Source organism: Lactuca virosa, chromosome 7 (genome assembly GCF_052849685.1).
Source record: "Lactuca virosa cultivar CGN04683 chromosome 7, Lactuca_virosa_CGN04683_v6, whole genome shotgun sequence".
Lineage (NCBI taxonomy): Eukaryota > Viridiplantae > Streptophyta > Magnoliopsida > Asterales > Asteraceae > Lactuca > Lactuca virosa.
In genome coordinates, this window is record NC_136432.1 from 6,707,442 (window position 1) to 6,734,369 (window position 26,928).

Genomic DNA, 26,928 nt, shown 5'->3' on the forward strand with positions numbered 1-26,928 from the left:
AATAGCCAAGGTATGAGCTTCATACCTTCAAATGATCTGAGATAACACCCAAACTCTGGATCTATACTCCTTTCCTTTCTCCTTTCTCCTTCAACCTTCAAGATGCACTCAAAAGGGACCTTAATCTTCACACCTAAGCTCAAGAATGAAGTTGGGTGGCTAGGGTTTCGTCTCTGGACAATGGAGGCTGTAAATGAAACCCTAGAAATGAGAATGAGATGCTTAAATAGGGTACCAAGTCCCGAAACTAGGGTTTCCCAACCCAGACCAGACTCGCCGAGTCAGTCTCCCCGACTCGCCGAGTCGGTCACTTAATCCGCGACACGGGTCACGCTCCGACTCGTCGAGTTCCTCCTTGGACTCGACGAGTTGACTCCTTTGACTTAGAGCTTTTCTTTCCTTTCCTGGTCTTCCTGATTTTGGGTGTTACAATTCAATAGATGTAAAAATAATTTAAAGCTAAAAGTTTGTTCAGATAATCAAAACTAAAATAAAGTCTTACATTTAAAATTAGACACAAGTACAGAGAAACTAAAGGTACAGTGGAAATTAGTGGTTTGATCCCACTTTCATTTTAGTTGCACTAACTATACCTATGATTTTATTTATTTGTAAAAAATGGTTCTTATCATTAATACCGTCAGGAAAAAAAATGTTAAATTATTATAAAAAGACAAACATGCCCATGCCTTTGTCTTTTATTTTTTTTGTTTCGAGCAAAACCAAAAGTACTTGGAAAATTTAGTATTGAAGTGTATGCTCTATTTTAGATAAGCAAAGCTTATTAAAAAGGTCAATCTTGTCATTTACCAAGGTCTGGCTCAAAGAATGCTCACAGGCCCAATAAAAACAAAAGAAGGGCCCAAGTTTTTTTTTGATATTCCAGATTTCCAGTGGTACGGTACGTATCGGGCAAGAAAACTCTCCATTCCTCTCCTTCAAATACAACTCTCAAAACCTGTAATCACCCTTTCGATTTTTACTCCATTTCTTCGTCAACCTTCAATCATGGTGCTCGAGGTACATTTTTCAATTTTACCATATATTCTTCTATTTCAAAAAACTAGGGTTTTAATTTGTTATTTGGATCAGGCTACGATGATCTGTATCGATAATTCCGAATGGATGCGTAACGGGGATTACTCACCCACTAGGTTTCAAGCCCAAGCCGACGCTGTTAATCTGATTTGTGGCGCTAAAACTCAGGTAATTTGATAGTCAATCATAGGGCTTTTGTTTTGTTGTTGTTTAAATCGTACGCAAATATTGTTAATTGGGAAAAGTTTTCGGTAGATTGGGACAAGATCCCAGATAAGATGAATTGTGTAGGTCTAGGCGTTTGGGTACTAGGTTTTTTTTTTATTACATAAATTATATTCATCAATAGCAAGTTGACTTATCCGGTGAGAAGCTGAAAAATTGATGTTGCAGTCTAATCCTGAAAATACAGTGGGCGTATTGACAATGGCTGGCAAAGGCGTCCGTGTTCTTGTCACTCCTACTAGCGATCTTGGCAAGATCCTGGCTTGCATGCATGGTTAGCTTCTTTGATTGAGTATTTACTTACAATCTACAACATTTTAGTCCTCTTTGTATGAACTTTGAAGTGCTGAAATATATTCTTCACTTACTCAGGTTTAGAAATAGGTGGTGAGATGAACTTAGCAGCTGGGATCCAAATTGCTCAGTTGGCTTTAAAGCATCGCCAAAACAAAAAACAGCAACAAAGGATAATTGTGTTTGCTGGAGGGTATGTATATGTATCCTTATACATTTCATCTTTTAATTATCTTCTGATTTCATTCACATTTTTTGGTTTTCAGTCCTGTCAAATACGATAAGAAAGTACTGGAGATGATCGGGAAGAAGTTAAAGAAGAACAGTGTAGCTCTTGATGTTGTGAACTTTGGTGAAGAAGATGAATCAAAGTCAGAAAAGCTTGAAGCTTTAGTTGCTGCTGTAAACAACAATGACAGCAGTCACATTGTTCATGTCCCAGCTGGATCAAATGCTCTTTCTGATGTTCTTTTAAGGTTTATTATAATTTCTTTTTATTGACATATCTTTATTATTAAGTATTGCATTTAGCTGATGAATGTTTTACTGTTAGTACAGTACTCCAATCTTTACTGGTGATGGAGAAGGTGGAAGTGGATTTGCAGCAGCAGCTGCTGCAGCTGCAGCTGGTGGTGTATCTGGTTATGACTTTGGTGTTGACCCAAATCTTGATCCTGAGCTGGCACTTGCTCTTCGTGTTTCAATGGAAGAAGAAAGAGCAAGGCAAGAAGCTGCTGCTAAAAAAGCTGCAGATGATTCTTCAAAGAATGAGAAAGAAGGGGAGTCTACTTCACAAGATGCAACTATGTCTGAAAATGTTGCTTCTGAATCTGAGAATAAAAAAGATGATTTAATGGTTACTTCTTGCTTCCTTCTTTTTTTAGCTTTAACTTTAATTTTTATAATACATACTTGTTGTTAATAATATAATAATGGTGGCGTGGCAGGATGATGAGAATGCATTGCTGCAACAGGCTCTTGCCATGTCAATGGATGATCCAACAAGGGATACTGACATGTCAGAGGCAGCTGCTGATGATCAAGATTTGGCACTTGGTAACTTACTATGAATATTATTTAAGATTGATATTTTTACAGTTTTGGTAAAAAAAAAAGGTGAATCAATCTTTGAAATTAAGTGGTGTTAATTTGCAATTTGCAGCCCTACAATTGTCTGTTGAAGAAGGTGCAAAAGATGGATCAGGGTCAGGGCAGGCAGATATGGGGAAGCTCTTGGCTGATCAGTCATTTGTCTCATCTATTCTTGCTTCGGTACATCATCATTACACTTTTTCTTATTTTTGTGAATAGAAAAAACTAATACCAAAAGTGATGAGAATTTATTTTTTTGTTTTTTGGGGTTGGTTTTGAAGCTGCCAGGAGTCGACACCAATGATCCTTCAGTCAAGGATTTGCTTGCTTCAATGCAAAATCAGCCTGAGGTTAGTTCAAAGATTGTTTTTTTTTTCTTTAAAATTTAAATAAAAAATAAAAAATAAATTGAGATTTTATTAGTCTGAGCAGAAGAAAAAGGAGGATAAAGCACCCAAGGAAGACGACAAGTGATGTTATTGTTGTTATGTGCTCTTTTTTTAAGTATAATCCCTGGCATGTACCACTCCTAAAAAACCTGATTTTATTTTATATTTGTAGGCAATCCACTCCATGAGTTATATATTTCTTTTGTATTTGTGGGTGTAGAGGTTACAAATTATGGTGCCATTTGTTTAATGAATGATAATTGGATGGATAGACTTGTTGATTACACCATAAAGTCTATGTTCTGGTTTTAAATGGTCCCTAATTTTTATTTTTATTTTGTGTCATTTAAGTCATTAAACTACTTTTAAAAAAGATCATAAGCTCTATTTTTCTCATTTGGTCCCGGTTTCACAGGTTACATATAATCCGGGTGAATTTGATTTGATTTTATAAAAATTAAAAATTAAAAAATTAAAAAATAATCGATGTTGGCATCAGATGGATTCCTTTCTCAATCTCTAAATCAAAAGGTAAAAATTCTCTCTGAAATAGCTGTTTCTTACTTTCTTCCTTGCAGATCATCCATTTTTGAGAAAATATAAACGATGGATAAGTTATCGTAATTCGAGTTATTAGACAGTTTGCGGGGAAAGATTTCATCAAGGGGATGAATCTTATGATTATAAATAGTTTCAAATCTTGAAGCTGCACCAGATTATACTATTGGTTTCATGTTCAGCAGATGGTATAATTTATTAGGGTTATGAATAGTTATAACTGTTCTTCTGTTTGAAATCTTCATCGTTCCAAATACCATTCAACAAACTGTTTTGAATTATCTTCTTCATTCAAATCGAAAGTTCATACACCCATCTTCACACTCTTTGATCAATCAGCCACATATAAACATAAAGAGGTAATTATCTTCAAATCATCGAAACCTCAATCCATCTTCATCCTTTGAAATACCCATTAACAAACTGTTTCGAATTATCTTCTTCAAATTGAAAGTTCATCTCTATCTAAAACGAATCAAATTGAAACCTCACTCAGAAGTCAGAACCAGATCACCGACCGATGAGATATATCGATCATCAAAGGAGAGAAGTGGAGATAAAAGGCACAAAAAAAAAGTTTAGGGATCATTTGAAACGAAAACATTAACTTTATTGGTGCTTTCATGATAAAAACCCAAACCAAATACTATTCTTGTTAACATGGATTTATCAGTTTGACTTTTGGGGCAGTTTATCAACTTTACTCATGGCACTTCGGATTTGGATAAGATTGCTTGCTTGTTTACATTTTTCTTCATGGATAATTTTTAAAGTGAATAATATTGTGATTTCATTCTTGTTACTTGTTTGCTTGTGTCTAGTTGCCTATCTCAGACGAAGTTGAAGTTGAAGTTGTTTTAAGCCTTCTATTAACTACGCTGTTTGGGAAAAAAACCCACGATGATTGTCACTATTGAAAATTACATTTTAAATGTACAAGTTCCTTCTCTAATAGATACAAGTTCCTTCTCTAATAGATATTAGTGACCTGTTTCTTCAAATCACAACGCATCCACATCCACAGGGAGTTTGTTTGATATACAAGTTCGTTTTTTAGCATTTGTTTTATGATTTAGTTTTGTTAAGTGTTTGTTGAAGTAATTATATTGAAACCAATACAATAAAATAAAATAAAATAAAAAAAACTTAAAATCAAGAAACAAATAAACATTATTCATAGACATTCAATAGGTTTATCAGAAATAACAACATTATTTATATAGGTTTATCATAAAAGAACATTAAGTTGAATAAGAAATTAAAATATGAATCTGACTTAGCATCATCTTCATCTCAACTGCTATCTTCTTATCACATATGGCTATCGCATGTTGTATTATGAAAATAAGTTTGTCACTTCATCTCAAGTGTTATATGACAAAAACAAGGTCATTCTATATGGATTGCACCATCTTTCATCTTTTTAATATTTCAAGCCTAATAACCTTCATATCCACCTGTTTGCTCCAATCCAGGTAGCCAAGTCATTATCAATCCATCCAAACATATCAACAAGTTTTCACTCCGTTCTTCCATTATTACTGGTTTTATCTTTGACCAGTTTTCCAATATTCCATCAATTGTGAGCCCTTCAGCCACCTTGAACATTAAATGAAAAATAATCATGTTTAAAACTATATTTCACAGGGGTGGCAAACACACTATCAAACCATTAGGTGATATGAGTAAAAGTTTGTTATTTATATACACACTGATGACTTGCACAATGATGGGATCTTAATCTCCAGAAGCAATCTCACGAGTAACAGGTTCTCATATCCAGTCGCACCTGCCACAAATACACAAAATTTATCTGAGATACAATTGTAGGTGAAAGGTGTAATATTTTAGTGGTAATATCAAGTCAATACTTCAAATTTTTAAAATAAAATGGAGCAATTTCTAGTTGCACCATGGGTGTTTAATGGAGTTCAACATCACTTAATTGACCTAAACATTGAACTCAATTAGTCAAGTATGTTTGAAAACCTCAACAGCAATAACTTATTCCATTATTCAATCATAAGAATCTAGCAGTTAATTTTCCAATAACTTTATGATTTTGTTACAAAATCCTTAGAATAACATCTAACATCCTCTAATCAACTAATAATGAAGTGAAACAATCCATTTAATCATTGATTCTCGGGCATAAATCCCTTTTCAGTTTCCATGTAACATTGTTCCACCATACATAAGTTACAGGATAAAACAATCTAATTTTCATAGAAAAAAATGTTGGAAAATAACCCATTAGTGTGGTCTTAGGACTATTTTGTAACGCTAATTACATGTTGGGTACAATTATATTTTGTACCATAATATTTGCCATCCGTAGACATTAAATTGTGTAGTATGATGGATATGACATTGTTCTATAACTTGAGGGACTAATCTTGTGTGGTTTCAACTTCTTTCTCTAAGGTGTAACTGATGAATTTAATACCTAATGAATGAACGGTCAAATGGAGACTTAGAGTGTGTTTGGGATTGTTTTTTAAAGATAAAAGTGCTTTTTATAAAATGACTTTTTGTAAAAGAATTTTTTCTAAAAGATGGTGTTTAAAATGTGTTTGACTTGTCTTTTATGACTTTTAAGTGATAAAAGCTAAAAGTCACAAAAAAATAGGAATTCCTATCTTTTCTCCGTCCAACTTTTCCTTCTTGACTAAAAGTTGATTTTAAAATTGACTAAAAGTTGATTTTAAAAGATCTTTTCAATTTGTCAAATAACTTTTAGTAATTTTTAACTTTTTGAAAAAGTTAAAAGTCAAAAAGATGATTAAAAAAAGGAATCCCAAACATCATCTTAACACATTCTTCCTTACGCTCAAACACTCTCTATAAACACCATCATCGTGAGTGCAAAAGGTATCAATCCATCCATCAGAAAATCAGAATGACACCATTACCGGAAGAAAGAGAATCGAACTATGGCATCATGTTCAACACCAATTGAAGTTATCATTCCTTCCAAGTAAGTGTTCATCATTTGGTTTAGGGTTAACATAAACTGATCTTGGTTTATGTCTATTAATTTAACATGTGGTATCAGAGCATGGTTTAATTTAAGATTATCAAACCCAAATTTCGTATTTTGAACCCTATTAATTAAGAATTCCACGACCTAATTGAAACAATGATTACATGTTCGTTTGGATTTTGAAGTTTTGATAATAATTGCGTTTGATTTCTGATTACAAGAGTCGTTTAAAATCGATACCTTGGCTTTAGATTTCGTATAAATTTGATGAAATATACCGATAAGCTTAAATGCCATGTTTGCTTCTCCAAACCCCTGGAAATTTTAATACTACTTCGTATGTCACTCACGTGCTTAAACTAAGCTAAAACCAAATTGATGTGATCTTTATGTTTATTGGCAATTTTCCCCGCTTTTGGTTAAAATGGCTTATTATTTTGTTTTTGATTTCGGCATTCCATTCCATCATGATGCAATTAGTTTATAATAATTTTCATACACCTTAAACGACTATCCTATGTATACAATTACAAACAGCGTGTTATGTTCTAATCACTGTCAACTGTAATTTCTTTAGGAGATGACAAAAAAAAAACTTATAGATCGCACCTAATCGTCTTGAATTCAGTGTCTCCACTGGTTTTAATGCTATTGATTTATTTTCAAGGTTCAAGAATTATTTTTTGTATCTTATATGATGCTTTTGAAAATCAATAGTGGATGAAATCAAATCTGGGAAAACAAACAATGTATATAATGGATAATACTTGTTGATTTTAAGGTGATTATATTTTACATCATACCCTAAAATGGATAATACCCCAATACAAATTAAGTTTTTTTAGATATTGTTTGGGGTATACTTTTGATAATCGAGATGCTGATAAGCTTTTATGATTTCTTTTCAAGGCATTTTTTGTCTAATAATTCTTTTTAGTTACTTGCTTTAATTCTTTTGCAAGTGGAAGAAAAACAAAATACTTTGATTTTTTGTATTTTTTTTTTGTTGGTCAAAAGGAAATTATCTCACAACTAAAGATTAATTATTTTATGATAAAAACTACATAATGATCTTGATAGATGTTATGATTCCACGATCAAGAAAAATGAATTACGCATTATTTATAAAGGTTGGGCTGATTTATTAATTGATTATTAACTCAATAATTTTAAATGATTTCGGATAAAGAAAAAAAAATGATAATACTTGTTGTAATACTTGAAACCCTCTATGTGGTGTATGATATCAGTAAACCACAAAAATGTTGCAAATTAATTTGTTATGGTAATGGGTTTCAAATTACTTCAAGTAATTACTTCATATTGTGATTGTATGTTAAAATCTTGTCATCCTTTTATTTGCTGTTGATTAAACTTAGTTTTATGTTGTTCGTAAGTTTATCAAATTATCTAACTATATTAGTTTGGTAAATTTTAGTTCATTTTTAATGATAAATGATGAGCGGTAACCTTAATGTTAAGCCTAAGTGACTGGACCAAATAAAAGTTGCTTAAGTTTGATGTTTTAGTTTATTAAACATCACCTTATACAACTGTTTGAATTGTTATTCAAGGAAGGGATATATACATTAAAGTCACAATATTTTCATCGATTTGACAAGAAAGTCATAAACTTTATTTTTTGACAGTAAAGTCCAAATTACCGGCAATTTTTGACACTTTTACCATTTTTTCCCGGTTACCCGGTAATTAGGACTTTTTTGTCAAAAAAAAATAAAGTTTAGGACTTTTTTGTTAAATCGTCAATTAGGACTTTACTGTAAAAAAAATAAACTTTAGGACTTTCTTGTCAAATCGTTGAAAATATTGGGACTTTAGTGTATATATCATTTTTTTTGTTAGAAATTTAATGGTATGATACTCTTTAAGCGTAAGAGTTATTGAAACATTTTCTAGTCAGCTAGATCCTATTGAAATCCTTAACGTTTGCTTCTTGTTAAATAGTTTTTTTAATCTCAACAAACCGACATTGAAAAAAATGGAGATAAACAAGAAAGAAAGAAAGAACCAGGGTTGTGTTAGCTTTTTGTAGTCCCAAAAATGGAGAAATAAGAAACCGAAAAAAAAACGAAATTGCCCTTCTTTCCCTTCTCAACATTCACACCCTTTTGACTAGGCATGTGTTGTTTGTGTTTGTATAATTTGTTCCCACTTTTTAGTTCAAGATTTGGCGGCGAAGCAAGAAGAAACTTTTACAAGGGTGATATATACACTAAAGTTCCAATATTTTCAACGATTTGACAAGAAAAACCTAAAGTTTATTTTTTTGACAGTAAAGTCCTAATTGACGATTTGACAAGAAAGTCATAAACTTTATTTTTTTGACAAAAAGTCCTAATAACCGGCTAACCGGGAAAAAGGGTAAAAGTGTCAAAAATTGCCGGTAATTTGGACTTTACTGTCAAAAAAATAAAGTTTAGGACTTTCTTGTCAAATCGATGAAAATATTAGGACTTTAGTGTATATATCCCTTCAAGGAACCCAAAGGCTAATTGAATAATGATTCATGTAGTGAATTTTAAGCATAAATTGCATAAATATTGTATTTCTGCCTAAAGGTGATTGTAATATTTATGTAGCGTATTCTAATTTCAGGACACCATTATATTCAGTTGTTGGTCTAGCCAAAGCGAGACTGAGAATTGAGTAAGGTGCCTACAAGACCTATTATTTTGGTGTTAATAATAGGTATACTGATATGTTTTATTCTATCGTCCCATTAAATAACTTTAATATCACTTAAAAAAAAGGCGCAACTTAAACAAGTGATAAAGATATTTTTAATAAGGTCCAAAATATGGGTACAATCAAGCCTCAAGGAAACTTCGTTGCAAATCTTGCCATTACAAAGGATGTACCTAACGAAATTTTTGTAAAAGGAAATAATGGCTTACAAGGAAGGTGAATGCATTTATGATTTAGAAGTTCCATGGTACATTTTTTTTTCATTACATGATTCCATACAATCCGAAAGTTGGATTGAACTCAAGGAACAATTAATGTTGGGAGTGATGAAGACTTGAACATAGAAACAGTTGGCTCACCTTCATCATGTTTTTTTAGAAAGTGGTTATTGTTTATGTCTTAAAGACACTCTTTATGTATCGAGTATAACTTGAAACTAATTATTTGCATCTAAGTTAGCGAATGTTGTTTATACTTTTACGATTGGATACAATAATGTAACTGTTAGTTTCAATTCTCATATTATAGCTATGGTTGTCGGAGGAAAACCTCTATAGATTATAACTAAACAACCAATTTATGGAATCTTTAATATCGTTTAATGTTGACGAGAACTTAAATTGAGAAGTTTGAGACTTTATCCACGCTGTGACATTAAGGCTTTGGCCACAAATCACAATATATGATAATATGTGTCATAAAATGTGAAGTTTTATTGTAACTTGATTTCTCAATTTACAATAAATGCATCACATGCATCCAAAGGATTAAATAAGGATCTATAAATGTCAATATTAATAAGCTTTTATAAATCTAAGCATCTTGTAGATCCTTCATTATTCCTGATGTATGTATCCGTACTTTATGAATGGAAAATCTATGTCTCTTAAAATACTTAAAATTCTTAAGGTCGAAGTTGAAAATCAACTTGTCCAGAAATTATAAGTGTCATATATTATGGAAGGCATACATACTTTTGTAAAGGACCCCGATCTTTCTTTGAATTTTGTACATATCATGGAATAACTAACCAATACCTGATGTCGGGTACTCCTCATTAAAGAATGTTGTCGGGAAGAGGATTAGAAAACCTAATGGACACGGTGCAAAATATGATTGCAAACACCAGGTTTCCCCATTTTTGGACCGAGGCATTAAAAACGGCGGTCCACATCTTAAACAAAGTTCATTCAAAGTTAGTTCCTGAATTTCCTTTTGAGATTTGGATAGGAAGAATACCAAGCTTTAGGTATTTAAGGGCGTATGGATGTACGACCGAAGCAAAAAACTTACAATCCTGAATCACATTAACTCAAGATGAAAATTGCAAGTCACTTCTTCATTAGGTATCCTAAAATCGTTAAAGGTTACCAACCTTTTGTTTCGTCACATAGTAATTGAATTCAGGAAATGAAGCATGTCAGGTTTCTTGAGAATGACAAAATCAGTGGGAGTGGTTTATTGAGGGATTTGGACCTCCAAGAATCCAATAAAGAGGTGCCTATATTTCAAGTTTGACCTACAGGAATCTAATGAAGAGGCACCTATATTTCAAGTTCCCATTACACTTAGCAATCCATTTGGAGATTCAAGTCAATATAGTTTGCCTCAAAGACTCTTCAAATATAGAGACAAATGTAACACCACAATAATGGTCCCACTTAATTCATTGATATTAAATATCATAAACTCAACAACCTGTAAGACATTTTCTATGATGAAGGCAACTCACAAATCCTTGAACATTACATAACCAATTTAAGTGAAGATCGATCTTGATATAGGGAAGGAAATGACCCTGTGAAGTATAGTGATGTCATAACTTGTGACCAATCAACTAATTGGAATGAAGCTATGATTGATGAGCTTCCATGGAAAAGAATGATGTTTAGGAACCTTTTGAATTACCAAAGGGTTTCAAAACCCATAGGAAACATTGAACAACTCGATTGGTCTCTAAAGAGTATTCACAAAAGGAGGGTATTTATTACTAAGAAACATTCTTACTCGTTTATCAAAAAGACCCCCTTAAGATCATAATGGCCTTTTTAACTCGTTTTTATTTAGAGCTACATGAAATAGATGTCAAACAATTTTCTGTAACTGGGATTTAAATATACAGGCTAAATCAGGCTTCATGTCAAAGGTACCTAGCATTCGACGGAGTGATGAGAAATAATGACTTTATTAAGAACTAAGTAGATCAATGTATACCTCAACATCAGTGGGAGAAACTTTGCTACTATATGGAGATGACATTCTCTTGGTGAGTAATAACATTGATATGTTGCACAAATCAAAACACTCATTGTCACATCACCTCATTATGAAAGATATCGGTGAAGCCTAGTATGCAATATGCATATAAATACATCGAGGACTCCAAAGGGCTTTACACTCATCGTGAAATACATATATTGAGTGTGTAGTAATTGATATAAATTGCAACAATACTTTCCTTCAATTCTTTCCATAGTTAAGGTACACATTTTTCGGTGGCATGCTAAGCCGTTATCAATTAAATCATGGTCTAGACCACTAGGAAGCTGGAAATAAAACTTTCTGATATTTTTCACGGGACTAATAATAGCAAACTTGTTTTGAAAAAAAGAAGTGATAACTTATAAGTTATATGTTTTTTGACTCTGTCACACCCCCGAACCAGTCGGCGGAAACGTCCGAAGGCTCGCGTGACTTAAATTGAAATATCATCACAATGAATATACATGAAACATAACACATTCATCACCCAACATTACATAGTACAACTGGCATTGTTTACATCAAGTACATGGTTTACATTACATGATCCCAAAATATAAAGTGTTTGGTGATTAGCTACTACAAAAGAAACTTTCAACACACTGGATGCTTCCTCGTTCTAACGATTACCTGAGAATACAAGTTATTTTGAAAACGGTCAACATATATAATGTTGGTGAGTTCATAAGTGTGTTTGATGTAAAATAGTTTATGTCGTTCGTAAAACCCAGAAAATCCGATATTTTCTGTATTAAGACTTTTCTTGAAAATGTTGTGATGATCCTGTAAGTATATGCGTGAATGATTTCAAAACGTGAATAAATGAGAAGTTTTGCATTATAGTTTTTGAAAGTACAAATGAGTAAGATTGGTTTCCCCGAAAAACCCGATGTCTTCCGATAAAAAGTTATGAATGTTTTGCATTATTGTATCGTCACATCGAATGAATATGATTTCCCTTGATTACTTAAATGATATCGGATTTCTACGTGAGTCGTTATAACCATGCATGATAATGACTAGTCCGTCTGTCTTGGCATTCTAATGAACACCGAAATTGATCTTAAGATTTTGTCACCCTAGACTGGCCGAGTCTAACTGTAGCAAATAGCTTAGGTGTGGGGGAGTCACCCCCGTATAGATCTATACACAAACTCTCGCTCTCCCTCCAGGAGACTTTGATTACAACTACAAACTACAACCGACACTTATTGGTGTCACCTGTTATTACTCACTTAATCCACATGAATTTGATTAACCTTGATTAATGATCTGATTTTTGTTTACTTGAAGAGAAGGTAAGCCTAACAGACGAGGAGAAGAGGACTACTAGGCCCTACTAATTTCGTATGTTATTTAAGGCTGTCGAGTATACGAAAGGCACATTGGCCCATTTCGCATAAGGTTTATTTGGACCTTACTAGTAATGCAAATGGGCCACTGAGGCCCAATAGCATGTAAAAACCATTGAGGGTCCCTTAAGCATGTAATTGGGTCACAGGAGGCCCAATAACATGTATTATTTATGTTGGGCCCAAAAGTCATGTTAATGAGTCACGAAGACCCAATAAGCATGATTAGAATCTCTCAAGCCCAACCATTAGAATGTTTACTTGTTTTGTATAGTATTAATGTTGCGAGTTGTTTAATCGATATGTCGTAAAAATCACGAATTTGTTTTATAACGATTCATAGATTTATAAAAATAGTTATTTTTCTATTTAAAACCCATAAGTTATAAAGTTTTGTATATTTTGACCCAATTATTTTATTATTAACATAATTGACCAAAAACATTTGTTTGACCTATTCAGCCCCTTATTTTGTAAAGTTGGCAATTTTAGTCCTTTTTATAAAAAAATGACATATTAGGTCCTTGAACTATTTTTCTTGACATTTTTGACCCAAACACTTATTTAAATAATGTTTCAAGCCCAAAAGTAAATTTTTGGAAAGATTCAACCCTTTAGTTAAAAGACTTGCATTTTAATCCACCTTTTTTTCGCAATTTTTACACTTTTTACCCAAAATCCAAAATCTTTGCATTTTCAATCATTTTTAGCAAATAAGGTCATTTTAACCCCAGAAATAGATTTATTTACTTTTCTACCCACTGTTTTGAGAAATTTACCATTTCAGCCCCCTTAGAACCATATTTTTCGCAACTTTGGGCCTATGGGTCGAAAAGCCCAAAATTTTAGCCCAATAAGCTACAAATTTCATTTTTAGTCCTTTGAAAAACATAATGTTCATAGAAACTTCCATTTTAACTGTTTTGACCTTTTGAGTCTTGTAAAAACCGTAAATGACAACTTTTTCCCAAACTTTTGTTTATTTGACAAAAATAGTCCAATAATGAGTTTTATGTTGTAGTGTGTTATTTTAAAGCTTGTATAGTAGTTTATCTTGACATGTTAAGTGAAATATGACCTAGATCTTGGGGTGTAAACGAGCCGAGCCGAGCTCGAGCTCGGCTCGTTTAATTTTGAAGAAGCTCGAGCTCGAGCTCGAGCTCGATTCGAGCCTTAAAATGAAGCTCGTGCTCGGCTCGTGAACAATTTATTGAGCTCGCGAGCCTAAACGAGCTTAAACGAGCCTATATATATATATATATATATATATATATATATATATATATATATATATATATATATATGCTCGTTTAGGCTCATTTAGGCTCGCGAGCCCACTGACTGAAGCTCGGCTCGAGCTCGTTTAATAAACGAGCCTCATATTTAGGCTCGGGCTCGTTTAATTCGATCTCGAGTCGAGCTTTTATCGAGTCGATCCCGAGTAGCTCGCGAGTAGCCCGGCTCACTTACACCCCTACCTAGATCACATAATTTTCCTTCTTGAACTATAGATCTCGAAATATCTTTCATTTTTAGCACATATTAACCACAAAACACAAGAAATCACACATAACATACAAATACACATAGATCTTCACATTTTATTTGTATTCTCCCCCATAAATCATATGAAAACCAAAAATAGAGGGGTATGAACTCACCTTTGCTTAGTTGCTTCGGTTTTGAAGAAGGTGTGAAGGAGATTTTTGGTCCTAGCAAGCCTCCTAGAGTTGATTTCGAACTTAAGAAGCTCTAGGAAGCAAAATCACCAAAAACTTTGCTTAAAAGAGTGATCTATCAAGAGAATGGAATGATAAAACTTGGAGGTGTAAAGACTTACCAAGAATGATGATTATCTTGTGAAAACCTCTTGAAACACAAGCAAAAGTTTTGAGAATTTTGGATGAAGAATATGGATGAGTCTTGAGAGAATTTGAGAGAGTTTGTTGTGATATGTGTGTGTGTTTTGGTGATCCTCGGCCGAGAGTAGAAGAAGAGAGGGGATAGAGAGTGGTGAATGACTAGCTTGGATACATGTTGGGTTTTGCATGGGAGTATGAAGTGTAATAGTGAGGTGGCAACCTTAAAAGTCAACTCTTCTCCCTTTTTTTGTAGTTGGGCCGAGAGAGAGAGAAGGGAAAGAAAGGCTTGGGCCTTTTGTGCTAGAGTCCATAATATGAAGCCCAAATTGATGGTTTTCGGCCCATTGGACCCTTAGGGTAGTTTACGGCCCAAATCGCATAAAAGAATGAGTTTTATGGCCCATTAGGGCTTATTGGATTTGTTATGGCCCAACAAGGCCCATTAAGGTAAACCAATCCATTTTAGGCCCATTATGGCCCAAAAAGTTAAGTTTCATGAAAGTGGGTTGAATTAGAGCCCAATTACGAGTTCTAAGCCCAAAATAGTCACATTGGAAGTTTATTGGCCCATTAGGTCCAATAAGGAAATCCTAGTCCATAATGGACTTAAACCGGGATTTCTAGGGTTTTCAACTTTACTTGATGAATCTAGGTTTGAATGTGCTTCCATAGGTTGAATTTCGAGCATAACATGAATTAGGGTTTACGAGTTTACAGTAGATAATGTTTACAAGAGTACATAATTTCCTAGCTAGAATGCTAGTTGTGACAGACTCTGACTTTGCGAAATGCAAATATAAATATTTATTATTTGGATGCATCTTTATACTATCATTCGGCCAATATCATGGGAGAGTCATAAATAAAATTGACGACTATATCAACTACAATGACATAATCTATTTTCTTAGATAATAAAATTTGTCATGGAATGTTGTTGAGAAATTAATCACATGACTCATGATCCTGAATTCCCTTTGAAGGCTATTAAAAGAAAACTTATTGCTATAACTTTTGCTCTGTAAGTTTTCCACTAGCAATAATTATAGTGGAATGCGGCTTTACCTCGGTACAAAATACTTGTTCATTTAAAAGCAAGTGGGGGAAATAATTTTGTATCAAATACATTAATACTAATAATATGCTAGCAGATCCGATAACGAAAGGTCTTCCACCCATTTAGTTGAACACGTCGTCAATATGGGTTTAAGGCTAGACCTAGAATTATGTAATTCTAGCATAGTGTTTTAATGGATTTTTTTTATTCAAGTACTTGATTATTATTCTTCCATAATATACAATTTGTCTATATTAATAACTTGTGCACACTTATTTTCTATATAGACAAATGTATTGCTTTACCACTTAGATCTTATGTCATTTGGTTTAAATTCATCGTAAGTTTCATACGAAGCACTAAAGCATGATGGGTGGGGGTCCCATGTCTAAAATGACATGTTAGGCTGTACTTTTCTGCTTTTCGTGTTAATATGAAACAAGATGAAAATAACTTGGCCAAGACAATAAAACATATATACAAATAGTCACTCGGCCAAGTGGGAGAATGTTGGAAAATAACCCATTAGTATGGCCTTAGCACTATTTTGTAACGCTGATTACATGTTGGGTACAGTTATATTTTGTACCATAATATTTGCCATAATGACATATCTGGTCCCTAGACATTAAATTGTGTAGTATGATGGATATTACATTGTTCTATAACTTGAGGGACTAATCTTGTGTGGTTTTAACTTCTTTCCCCTAAGGTGTAACTAATGAATTTAATACCTAATGAATGAACGGTCAAATGGAGACTTAACATATTCTTCCTTACGCTCAAACACTCTCTATAAACACCATCATCATGAGTGCAAAAGGTATCAATCCATCCATCCATCAGAAAATCAAAATGACACCATTACGGGAAGAAAGGGAATCGAACTATGGCATCATGTTCAACACCAATTGAAGTTATCATTCCTTCCAAGTAAATGTTCATCATTTGGTTTAGGGTTAACATAAACTGATCTTGGTTTATGTCTATTAATTTAACAAAAAATGTAAAATAATAACCAGTATAAATCATAAGAACCTAACGAAGAGAAAACATACTATGTACATCTGATCAACAATCCAATGCTCCATTGATGAATCATGGTAACAAACAATTCATGCCATCTTAGTTTAGCCGCATGTATCATCAGTCAATCGAATGCAATTAAATCCTTTCAATTCTACCGATTTACAATAATAAATTTACATATACGTATACATAAAAAGCTCAAATTACTGAAGAAGTGTGTGTGTGTGTCTGTGACTTAGAAAGAGATACCTTAAAAGAAGGAATGGAGCTCTCTCCACAGTTATCACATAAAACTCCATCGAAGTCCAAGGCATACAGATATCGCATTTATTTCTCTCTTTCTAATCCAGTCGGTAGGAAAAGACGGGAGAATTTAAACGCTTTGTTGTAGTCCAAGAGATTTCAGTTGAGAGCCTCCATTTTTGCCTCTCTCCACATCTACACTCCGTCCGTGCTAAAAAAACACAAAAATAAGAAAGAAGGGTTAATACCATAAAAACCATTATATTTACATCATTGTTTTGTTTTAGGTCGATTATTTTTTTGTTATTTATGTCATTATATTTTGGAAAATTTTCACTTTTGGGACATTGAATGGTTACCAACAGGTTACAATAACCATTATATTTACATCATTGTTTTGTTTTAGCTCGATCTTTTTTTTTGTTATTTATATGCCATTATATTTTGGAAATTTTTTCACTTTTGGGACATTGAAAGGTTACCAACAGGTTACAATAACTTGTTTGTTTGTCCAAACATTTTTTTAGCCCAAACATTTACATCTCAGATTGCGTTTTGTCCCAATTTTTATTTTATTTTATTTTTTTTCCAATTTTTCATTATTTTTTTTGGAAAAGTTTTCATTTTTAACCCTTGTCCGGTTACCAATAGGTATTTTAAAATGTGACATGTCAATCTCTAAGTCCGAGACATCTAATAAACAATGTGACATGCTAATCTCCGAGCCAATCAAATTTGTTCATTCATTCGTAATTCATCTAAAAAACAATTGACTATTTTTAATGACATATTTGTTGAGAAATCAAAAGAATGAGATGATAGTACATATTAGAACATATTAAAGTACAAAGCTATAATAAGAGAAAAAAATATAATATTATTTCTTGCATTTAACCCTTAAAATTTTACGACTATAGTGTTCTCATTTCTTTGGTTTCTCAACAAATATGACATTAAAAATAGCCAATTGTTTCCTAGATGAATTATGAATTAACAAATTGGATTGACTTAAATATTAGCATGTCATATTATTTATTAAATGTTATGGGTTCAAGACTTGCACTAAATATTGGTAATACAAAAAAGAGAGTGTTTGGCTTACTAGCTAACACGTCTCGCCAATCAAGGAGAAGTCACAGTTTCGACTCTCGCTTTCAACGCCTCTTGTTTTTTCATTTTAAGCTATTATGTTTTAAATACGTATTGGTGATCGGTCAATGGCTAAAAATGAAAAAAAAAGAATAAAAAATAATGGCAAATGAGAAACAAAAAATAGGAACGATCCACTATATGATAATTGTTACAATCGCATAGACTAATCTTCCAAGCCTCCCCAAAATTACACCCACACTCTCCAAAGTGGTAACAAACACTTTCTACACTCGAACCAAAAGAAAGAAAAAAAAGAATTGAACAATTCAAGTGCATTGATTGGAGTGCTTTGAAACCAAAACCCTAGTCTCTTTTTATAAGTTTGGAGTCCTCCCAAACTTTCATCTTTATACCAATGTGGGATGAAACAACTATTCATTTAGACCAAAAAAACTCGATACATATCCACCTTGGATAAATGAAAGAAAACACAACCACATAAAAAGAACATCGTCTTCAACGGACAATCATAATTCTAAAGTCATAAAATTATCATACCCCACCATAAAAGAGTATCACCACGTAGAATTAACCATTCTTAGAAATTCACCCATGCACATGTTGAAAAACTTTTTCAACATGCAAGAAGTTTATTGTAGAAATTTCCTATTTGGCATACCCAAAAGTTCATTATCCATCAACATCAACTTTAACCATACATCTTCCATTTATGCCAATCAATTGTCTGCGTGTAGATACGTAAACCAACAAATAAAACTACATTTTTTTCATGGTAGCATGGGCATAACATATGGATGACATTTATCAAAGGAATTCATTACCGTCAATAACAATGGATAAATGTTAACTACATTCGAGCCTTTGTTGAATTTGCTCCACCTAGACAATTTCTCTTGACATGCCTAAATTGTCCACACTTCCAACATACTAAATGCTTATGTAAGTCCGTAGTTCCAACATAACAAATTCTTTTGTGATTTCTTCTTCTTTCTGTTCTCGTACATCAAAATTGTTCCTTCTGACGAACCATCGCTGCTACTCTCCACTCTTTTATCCTCAAATAGGAGTTTCCAGTAAAATTTGCATACTAAAATGTCTCTTTCCCATACATCAGAACGAGCTTCATATGCTCACAGGGAGATGACAAAGATAGGATGAGCCTTAATGTTTTATCCTAATCTTCAACCTTCACTCTGATAGCCTCTAGTTTTGTCGATATTATTAAGAACACTTATATGATATGAGAATTTTGTATCTCCATTCATATGAAGAATATGTAAATCGGTTTGGGTTCTCAGTTCCCCATATTCCTGAAAAATAAGTGTTAGGTTTTGTAGGTTTCTAGTCCTTGATTCTTGGGTTTATTATTTTGGTTTAGAACCAAATTTTGAAAGGTCACTTGATTCTATATTCCGACCCTCATAACTTTTACATACAAGGTCGAAATAAGTTTATTTTTTTCCAGAATTTAGTTTTATGTCTTCTTGGCTACATTATAGTATTAAGAACCACCTTAAGTGATTAAGAATTGGTTGGGTTACACATCACTAAACATGGGCTATTATGGGTGGGTTTTTTTTTGTTTTTTTTTTGTAAAAGTTTCCGTCAACTTTGCGAGCTCCGAATGAGCTGATTTTCCTACTTTTTAGGCTCAAGACCACCATAACCAGTTAAGAATTTCTTATTTACACACCCCTAAACATGGGTTGTTACAACTTTTAGGTTGTTTTTAGTTTGTGAAAAAAATTAGGGGTCGTTTTACGGTTCCTAACTGGGTTAGAAGTTGATTGAGTTATAAGTTTTAATTGAGTTATGACTGAAACTTGTTGTTTGTTTTTGCATCTGACTAACATTGCAAAATGCCTATATTAACCTCATACAATATTTTTTATAATAAATCTTTTATGATTACCATTTAATTATATTGAACGTCATACGTCATTGTCAATTTAAGAAATCATAAACAAAAGAACATTTTTCATTGGACTCCTCATTTTGTATAACAATCTGCTCATTGGAGTGATCTTTTTTTCTTTGGCAAATGCTTAAAATATATACAATCTTAATGTGACGTACAACAATCATTATAACTTCCACTAATTTCCAAAGCTCACAATCTTATAAATTTTTATTTATCATAAAACCAAGTCATGATCAAAATAATAATCTTTAACATGAAATAAGATTTCATTTGGGTATTTACTCAAACATTTCATGTCCTTGTGAAATCAAAAACCACCCATCAAAGTTCTCTTTGTCCACACACTTGATCAAGAAGGAATACTTAACCTTAGTCCTCATAAGGCTACATTTTAAGTTGAGGAAGCATGTGAAGATTCTTCCTTTTTCTTCTCCTCTAACTTTGGTACCTTTTCTGACTCTTTCTTCTCTTTATTTGGTATATCAACAGATGCCTCTTTGACTTCTTTTTCTTCTTTTTATGTCTTATCTTTAATATTCAAATTCTCCATCAGTCCAACAACATCCGAGGCATCTTTGTTGTAACATCCGAATCATGAGGTATAAAATATTAGTTTTGCACATAAAAGAGGCTCACGACGTAAGCCATAGCGGTCACGTCGTGAGTAGGGGTCGTTGACTCTTTGACCGCGTCCTCGAACCTCACGACGTGAGGTATTATTTCTCACGACGTGATCCATGCCTGATGCTCCCAAACCCTAAAACTCGGGTATAAAATAGAATGAGGAGGCTAGGGTCGCCCATGCTCAGCCTCTTTCACTCTCAAGTCACTGAAAACCCTAAATTTGATCCTTTTGAGCCCTTGAGCCATTGTTGGAGGTTTTGGTGTTAATGGTGTTTTGTTTTCTTTGAAGAAGAAGAAGAATCTCTTGTAGTGACTCATTTTGGCAAGATAAGCTCATCTTTGTAGACTAGTTGAACTTGTGAGCTCCAGTAAGGTATAAAGTTCCTACCTTTTTCACTTAAGGTTGCTAGATCTACATTATGGCCACCTTCTTTGCATGAGATCTTGGTTTACCAAGCATGAGGTTCATAAAGTTAGCAACTTTATGAACCATGGAGTCATTTGCTGTATTAGAACCCTTGGATCTGGACTTTGGTGCAAGTTATGGCCCCCAAGCTTGAATCTTTATGATTATATCAACTTTTGACCTAACTAGTGATTAGGCCATGCATTGGACATGCATGGCTGAAAAGATATGATTTTTATGGTCTTTTAGACTAAATAAGGTATTCTGGAAAAGTCCCAACGCTCATCTTAAAGGATTAAGAGCTTAATGCTCACAGAACAGTTCTCACGACGTGAGGGGTATAGCCTCACGACGTGAGCACAACGATTACCCCAATCTGAGACCCTAGACGAGTGAACCGAGTTAACTCGCCGTGTCGACCCGAGTCGAGTCGACCCTCACGACGTGAGATAAAGAAGCTCACAACGTGAGGACAGAAGGATAAGGAAGATGGGGCCATTTCCTTGGACTATGCCACTATGGGCCTATTGGATTATCCTTTGGGGCTGGTAATGGACTGAATCACTTGTTGGCTTGAGGAAGGGTCCATTTAAGGATTTGGGCCCAATTTAGAAAATTGGGCCATTAGTAGGCCTTTAGTAGGCCATTAGTAGGCTGGGAAGGACAAGATGGAATTGGGCCTTGGGTATGGTCCAAATTAGACCAAGGGGTAAAATGGTCATTTTACCCTAAGAAGTATTATGGATTTTGACTAGGTGTTGTTATGATAATGATAGCCGGGGAGTCATCGGAGCAGCTGTTAGGGATTCCTTTCTGTGATATTCGACACTCAGCTTTACAATGTGAGTTACCTTCCAGTAGAAGTGGGTCTACAGCCACAATGTCGGCCCACTAGTAGGAGTTGTTTGATTAGATGATTGTCTTTGTGATAATTATCTAGGGTTGCTACTACCTGATATGTTTTATGTGCTAGCATGATATGATGTTATGTGATAGTAGTAGTAGGGGGAATAGTCCCCGTGTCACAGTCGTAAGGGCCGAAGGGTAGATCGGGCACCCCATAATTGCCTGGTAGTATGCTTATGCTTTGATATTATATAGTAGTGGTAGGGGGTGAAATAGTCCCCGTAGCCGGTTGAGATAAACCGGAGGGCAGGCCGGGCACCCCAGAATGGCCTGATAGGGTAGGTCGAGCACCCCAGAATGGCTTGACATGGGTAGGTCAGGCACCTCCAGAATTGACTGGCAGTATGTTTGTTATACGATATGAGGTATGATGGGGGAACTCACTAAGCTTTGTGCTTACGTTTTATAGTTTTTGTTTCAGGTCCTTCTTATTCGAAGGGAAAGGAGCCGGCACGGTAGCAACGCATCACACCACTATCTTCCGCACTATGATGTTCTTGGGATTGTACTCTGACATTGTTATTTGATTATGACATGCTTTTGAGAATTATGATATATGGATTTGATGAAATGAAATAACTCGATGATGTTTCCTCTAAAATGTTTTATGAATCGTTATATTAAAAATGAAATTTTTGGTCATGATTTTTGGGATGTTACATTTGTTCTCCTCCTTCTCCGACTATTATGACTCTAATGCAGAAAACTTCATTAACTATTTCCATGAACTTTTTGCAGTCTAAAATCAAAGAAAATAACAACACACAATTTACAATTACATTGACAAAGCAAGAGATCCAAATTAAACACATATGACAAAAATTAAACTTAAACTTACTATCAATGTTAAGGCTATTTTTCTTGATCACTTTAGTGATAAATTCAGAAAAATATCATGTACTGTTGTGGAGAACAGGATCCCTCAGTTCGAAAGCTTGTCGGATGAGCAAGCTTTCGGTTTGGAAATAATGTTGTGTTTAGAGGAAATTAAGGAAACAGTGATGTCTTGTGGAGAGGACAAGGCACCAGGCCCGGATGGATTTACTTTTACTTTTATCAAACAATATTGGGAATTGCTAAAACTGGATATCCATGCTTTTGTTAGTGATTTTTTTCTCAAAAGCTAGAATACCCTCGGATGCAATTATTCTTTCATTACTTTGATTGCAAAGATTAGTAGTCCAATGGTGGTGAATGATTATCGACCTATAGTCCAATATAAGATTATTGCTAAATTATTAGCTAATCGGCTTTCTAAAGTGATAAATGATGTTGTTAGTAGCGAGCAATCTGCTTTTGTTCATGACCGACAAATTTTGGATGGTCCTCTTATGTAGGCCTGGCAATCGTGTCGTGTTCGAGTTGGCGTGTCGCGGGTTGGCGGGTCAAAATATGTCAACCCAAACACGACCCATTTAAATATACAGGTCACGGGTTGGCGGGTTTGGAACATAAACCCATATATAACCCGCCAACCCATTTATTTATACGGGTTCACAGGTTGGCGGGTTCGTGGGTCAGATTCCATAAATAAAATTGACAATTAAATATGAATAAATTCTTGATGGTTGATGCAAACATATCCGAATTTTAGACACTTAAGTCTTAAACATCCAAATGAAGATTTAAAACATTCATAGAAACATGTTCAAACTAAACATTAATACAAACATAGATAATTCAAGTGCTAAAGTAATTTATTATATAATACTTATTAAATATTAATATTTGATACATAAATACATTTAAAAATAAAATATATGTTTTTATTAAAAATATAAACGGGTTGGCGGGTCACCCCGTTTATTTTTTGAGAAACCCATATATGACCCGTTTAATAAACGGGTTGGCGTGTTGGCGGGTTGAAAAACTAAACCCAAACCCATTTATTTCGTGTCGTGTCGAGAATTGCCAGCCCTACTCTTATGGTAAATGAATTAGTAGGATGGTATAAAAAGAGACGAAAGAAGATGATGGTTCTAAAAATTGATTTTGAAAAGGCCTATGTTTCCGTCGATTGAGATTTTCTTGATCATAAGATGTAGTTCATGAAGTTTGGTGATAAATGAAGATCTGTGATTCACGCTTGTTTGATTTCAACTAGAGCTTCTGTTCTCATTAATGGAAGTAACACAGAAGAATTTCAGTTACAGAGGGGTCTTCGGCAAGGTGCCATTTATCTCCATTTCTCTTTATTATCGTTATGGAAGGTCTTCATATTGCTATTGAAGATGCAAATTCGGTGAATCTTTTCTCGGGAGCTAAAGTGGGCAAGTCTTCTCTCATTATTTCTCACCTATTCTATGCCGATGATGTGATTATACTTGGAGATTGGGTTATAGGTAATATTTGTAACATAGTTTGAGTTTTACTTTGCTTCTTTTTGGTTTTAGGGTTGAAGATTAATATACATAAAAAAAGTTATATGGTGTGGGAGTCTCTTTTGATGAAGTGGAGGACTATGCTTTGATTATTGGTTGTATGCCAGATAAAATTCCATTTACTTATCTTGGTCTTTCGGTTGGACAGAATATGACAAGGGAGGTTGGGTGGAAGATTGTGTTTGATAGATTTCAGAAAAAATTATCAAACTGGAAGGATTTAACTTTATCTATAGGAGATAGATCAATGCTTCTAAAATCGGTGTTGGGGTCTTTAAGGATATATTTAATGTCTATCTTTCTTATGCCTGTGTTGGTGGCAAAGAAATTGGAAGCTTACGCTCAAATTTTTTATGGGGAGGTGATGCCGATAAAAGGAAGATGCATTGGATACAATGAGATATGATTTTAGATTCTAAATGTAAAGGAGGCCTTGATATTAGAAGTTTGGTGGCGTTTAATTTTGCTCTCCTTCAAAAATGGAGGTGGCGGTTCTTCAACAATCCAAATTTTTATGGGTGAAAGTCATAAAAATATTATTTGGTGACGATGATGGGTTCCATTCTAATTATTCTCATTTAGGAGCAGGGCCATGGGCTAGAATTGTTGCGTCAAATTCACGTCTTCTTAATAAAGGTGTTATGATGGATTCAGTTATAAAGAAAAAAGTAGGAAATGGCAAAAACACTAGATTCTGGAAAGATGTATGGCATGATAATCATTCTTTATCTGTTAAATTTCCTAAGCTCTTTGCACTTGAAAAGGAGCAGAATTGTTATATAGCAGATCAAAATATTGATGGTGTTTGGTGTTGGAAGTGGAGGCATGAACCAAGGAGCGGTGAAGAAGCTTGTCAGTTTAGGAATCTTATTGATTGTCTCCAACAAGTTGAGTTTTCTAATCAATCTGGTAGGTGGTGGTAGGATATTGATGAGAATGAGTCTTTTCATGTGGGTGTGATTAGAAAATGGATAGATGAAAGTATTCTTCCTACTGCAAGTATAGATACTAGATTGAATTCCTTTTTACCTAGAAAGGTAAACATAATGATATGGCACACTCGTTTAGATAAAATCCCAACTAGAATGAATTTAGAAAATTGGGATATAGATGTTCCTTCCATTTTATGTCATATTTGTGCTTTAGAAGTGGAATAGTTGGATCACCTTTTTGTTAGATGTCAAGTGGCTGCAAGGACCTGAGATGACATCTTCAGTTGGTTGGAGATCGCTAGGATGGATTTTGATACAGTATCAAATCTTTCTCTTTTCATTGACAATATGTCAGTTAATTCGAAAAAAAAAACTTTGGTGGATGCCATTTCCTGTACTACCATCTAGTTCATTTGGAAGTATAGGAATGATTTGGTATTTGCTTAGGGAAAGTTAAAAAAGAATGAAATCGTGGATGCCATTAAAGAATTCTCTTTTCTTTGGTATTCAAATAGAAATATAAAATGTTTTGTTTCTTGGGTTAATTGGTTAAAAAATCCCATGAACTCTTTATAATTGGTTTTTTCTCTAGTTTTTGCTAGAGTTTCTTTTTATATATTTGTGGCTGATTGTTTCAAAAAAAAATGATCCGAAGGTATTAACACAATTGCCCCTGTTTTCAAACCTTAACCTAAATCCCCCATAAACATCTATATCATAAATTCCCAATAGGAATTGAATTGTATTCCCCCAATCCAGTACTCTTCACATATATAATCGTATTATCCAAAACCATGCCGTGTTCCATGATTATGGAAATATTGCTAATCAATTTGTTGCTTCAAGGAGCATACAAGTACTTACATGATGAAAACATACAAAATCAGATACCAAATCACATTGCAAATTTTTTTGTATATAATTGTTACAACCGACAAGATTGCCAAGTTTCACCTGCAAAAAACACACACATACACACACAAACATAGAAGGATATAGAATATTGATAAATTAACCACACATCTAAACATGTGTATTGTATTGTATTTATATTGACAAGGTACAATAATGAGATCCTATGATTTAGGATCTATAAAAAGACAAAGATACATTTTAACAATAAACAACATAATTATCTAATATCCCCCTCAAGCAAATGGATGGTGGACCAAGATGAAGCATCGCTCGAAAATGTTCAAATTGAGCACGCGGAAGACTTTTGGTGAAAATATCTGCCACATGAAGCTTGGTTGAAATGAACTTGGTATAGAGTTTGCCAGAAGCAACAAGTTCTTTAATAAAGTGATAATCAAGATCAATGTGTTTGGCACGCTTGTGAGCAACAGGGTTCTTTGTGATAAACAATGCACTTTTGTTATCACAAAGAAGATTGGGACGATCAGGAGGTAATGCATGAAGCTCATGAAGAAGATGAGTGATCCAAACAATTTCAACTGCCATGTTTGCCATTACCCGATACTCCGATTCGCAACTCGATCTAGAAACAATTGGTTGTTTCTTGGCACTCCATGAGACCAAATTACCACCCAGGAAA

At 34.0% G+C, this 26,928-nt stretch overlaps 2 protein-coding genes across 5 annotated transcripts; both read left to right on the forward strand.

The window, feature by feature from the left end:
* The first annotated feature begins 873 nt into the window (after positions 1–873).
* LOC145125620 (26S proteasome non-ATPase regulatory subunit 4 homolog) lies at positions 874–3,874 on the forward strand. 4 transcript variants are annotated; one of them, XM_079061055.1, is made up of 10 exons: positions 874–1,020; positions 1,093–1,206; positions 1,432–1,537; positions 1,636–1,750; positions 1,824–2,033; positions 2,116–2,413; positions 2,505–2,613; positions 2,720–2,829; positions 2,931–2,999; positions 3,617–3,874. In XM_079061055.1, the coding sequence occupies exons 1-10, from the start codon at positions 1,009–1,011 to the stop codon at positions 3,629–3,631; spliced, it is 1,158 nt and encodes a 385-aa protein (XP_078917181.1). In that variant the 5' UTR covers positions 874–1,008; the 3' UTR covers positions 3,632–3,874. The 4 variants fall into 4 exon arrangements, with proteins under 4 accessions (XP_078917181.1, XP_078917179.1, XP_078917180.1 ...); XM_079061053.1 differs by lacking the exon at positions 3,617–3,874 and adding an exon at positions 3,073–3,351; XM_079061054.1 differs by lacking the exon at positions 3,617–3,874 and adding an exon at positions 3,082–3,351.
* A 20,389-nt stretch (positions 3,875–24,263) lies between these two features.
* Positions 24,264–24,847, forward strand: LOC145126358 (uncharacterized). Its single transcript, XM_079061738.1, has 2 exons — positions 24,264–24,402; positions 24,513–24,847. Exons 1-2 carry the CDS (start codon positions 24,264–24,266, stop codon positions 24,845–24,847), a joined length of 474 nt encoding a protein of 157 aa, XP_078917864.1.
* Positions 24,848–26,928: the final 2,081 nt, after the last annotated feature.

Excerpts from the sequence above, each read along its gene's own strand:
- LOC145125620 (XM_079061053.1), top strand. Across the intron at positions 2,414-2,504 it reads ATAAAAAAGATGATTTAATG|GATGATGAGAATGCATTGCT; the intron begins GTTACTTCTTGC and ends GTGGCGTGGCAG. Across the intron at positions 2,830-2,930 it reads TCTCATCTATTCTTGCTTCG|CTGCCAGGAGTCGACACCAA; the intron begins GTACATCATCAT and ends TTGGTTTTGAAG.
- LOC145126358 (XM_079061738.1), top strand. The coding sequence starts at position 24,264 with ATGGAAGGTCTTCATATTGCTATTGAAGATGCAAATTCGGTGAATCTT. Across the intron at positions 24,403-24,512 it reads ACTTGGAGATTGGGTTATAG|TGGAGGACTATGCTTTGATT; the intron begins GTAATATTTGTA and ends CTTTTGATGAAG.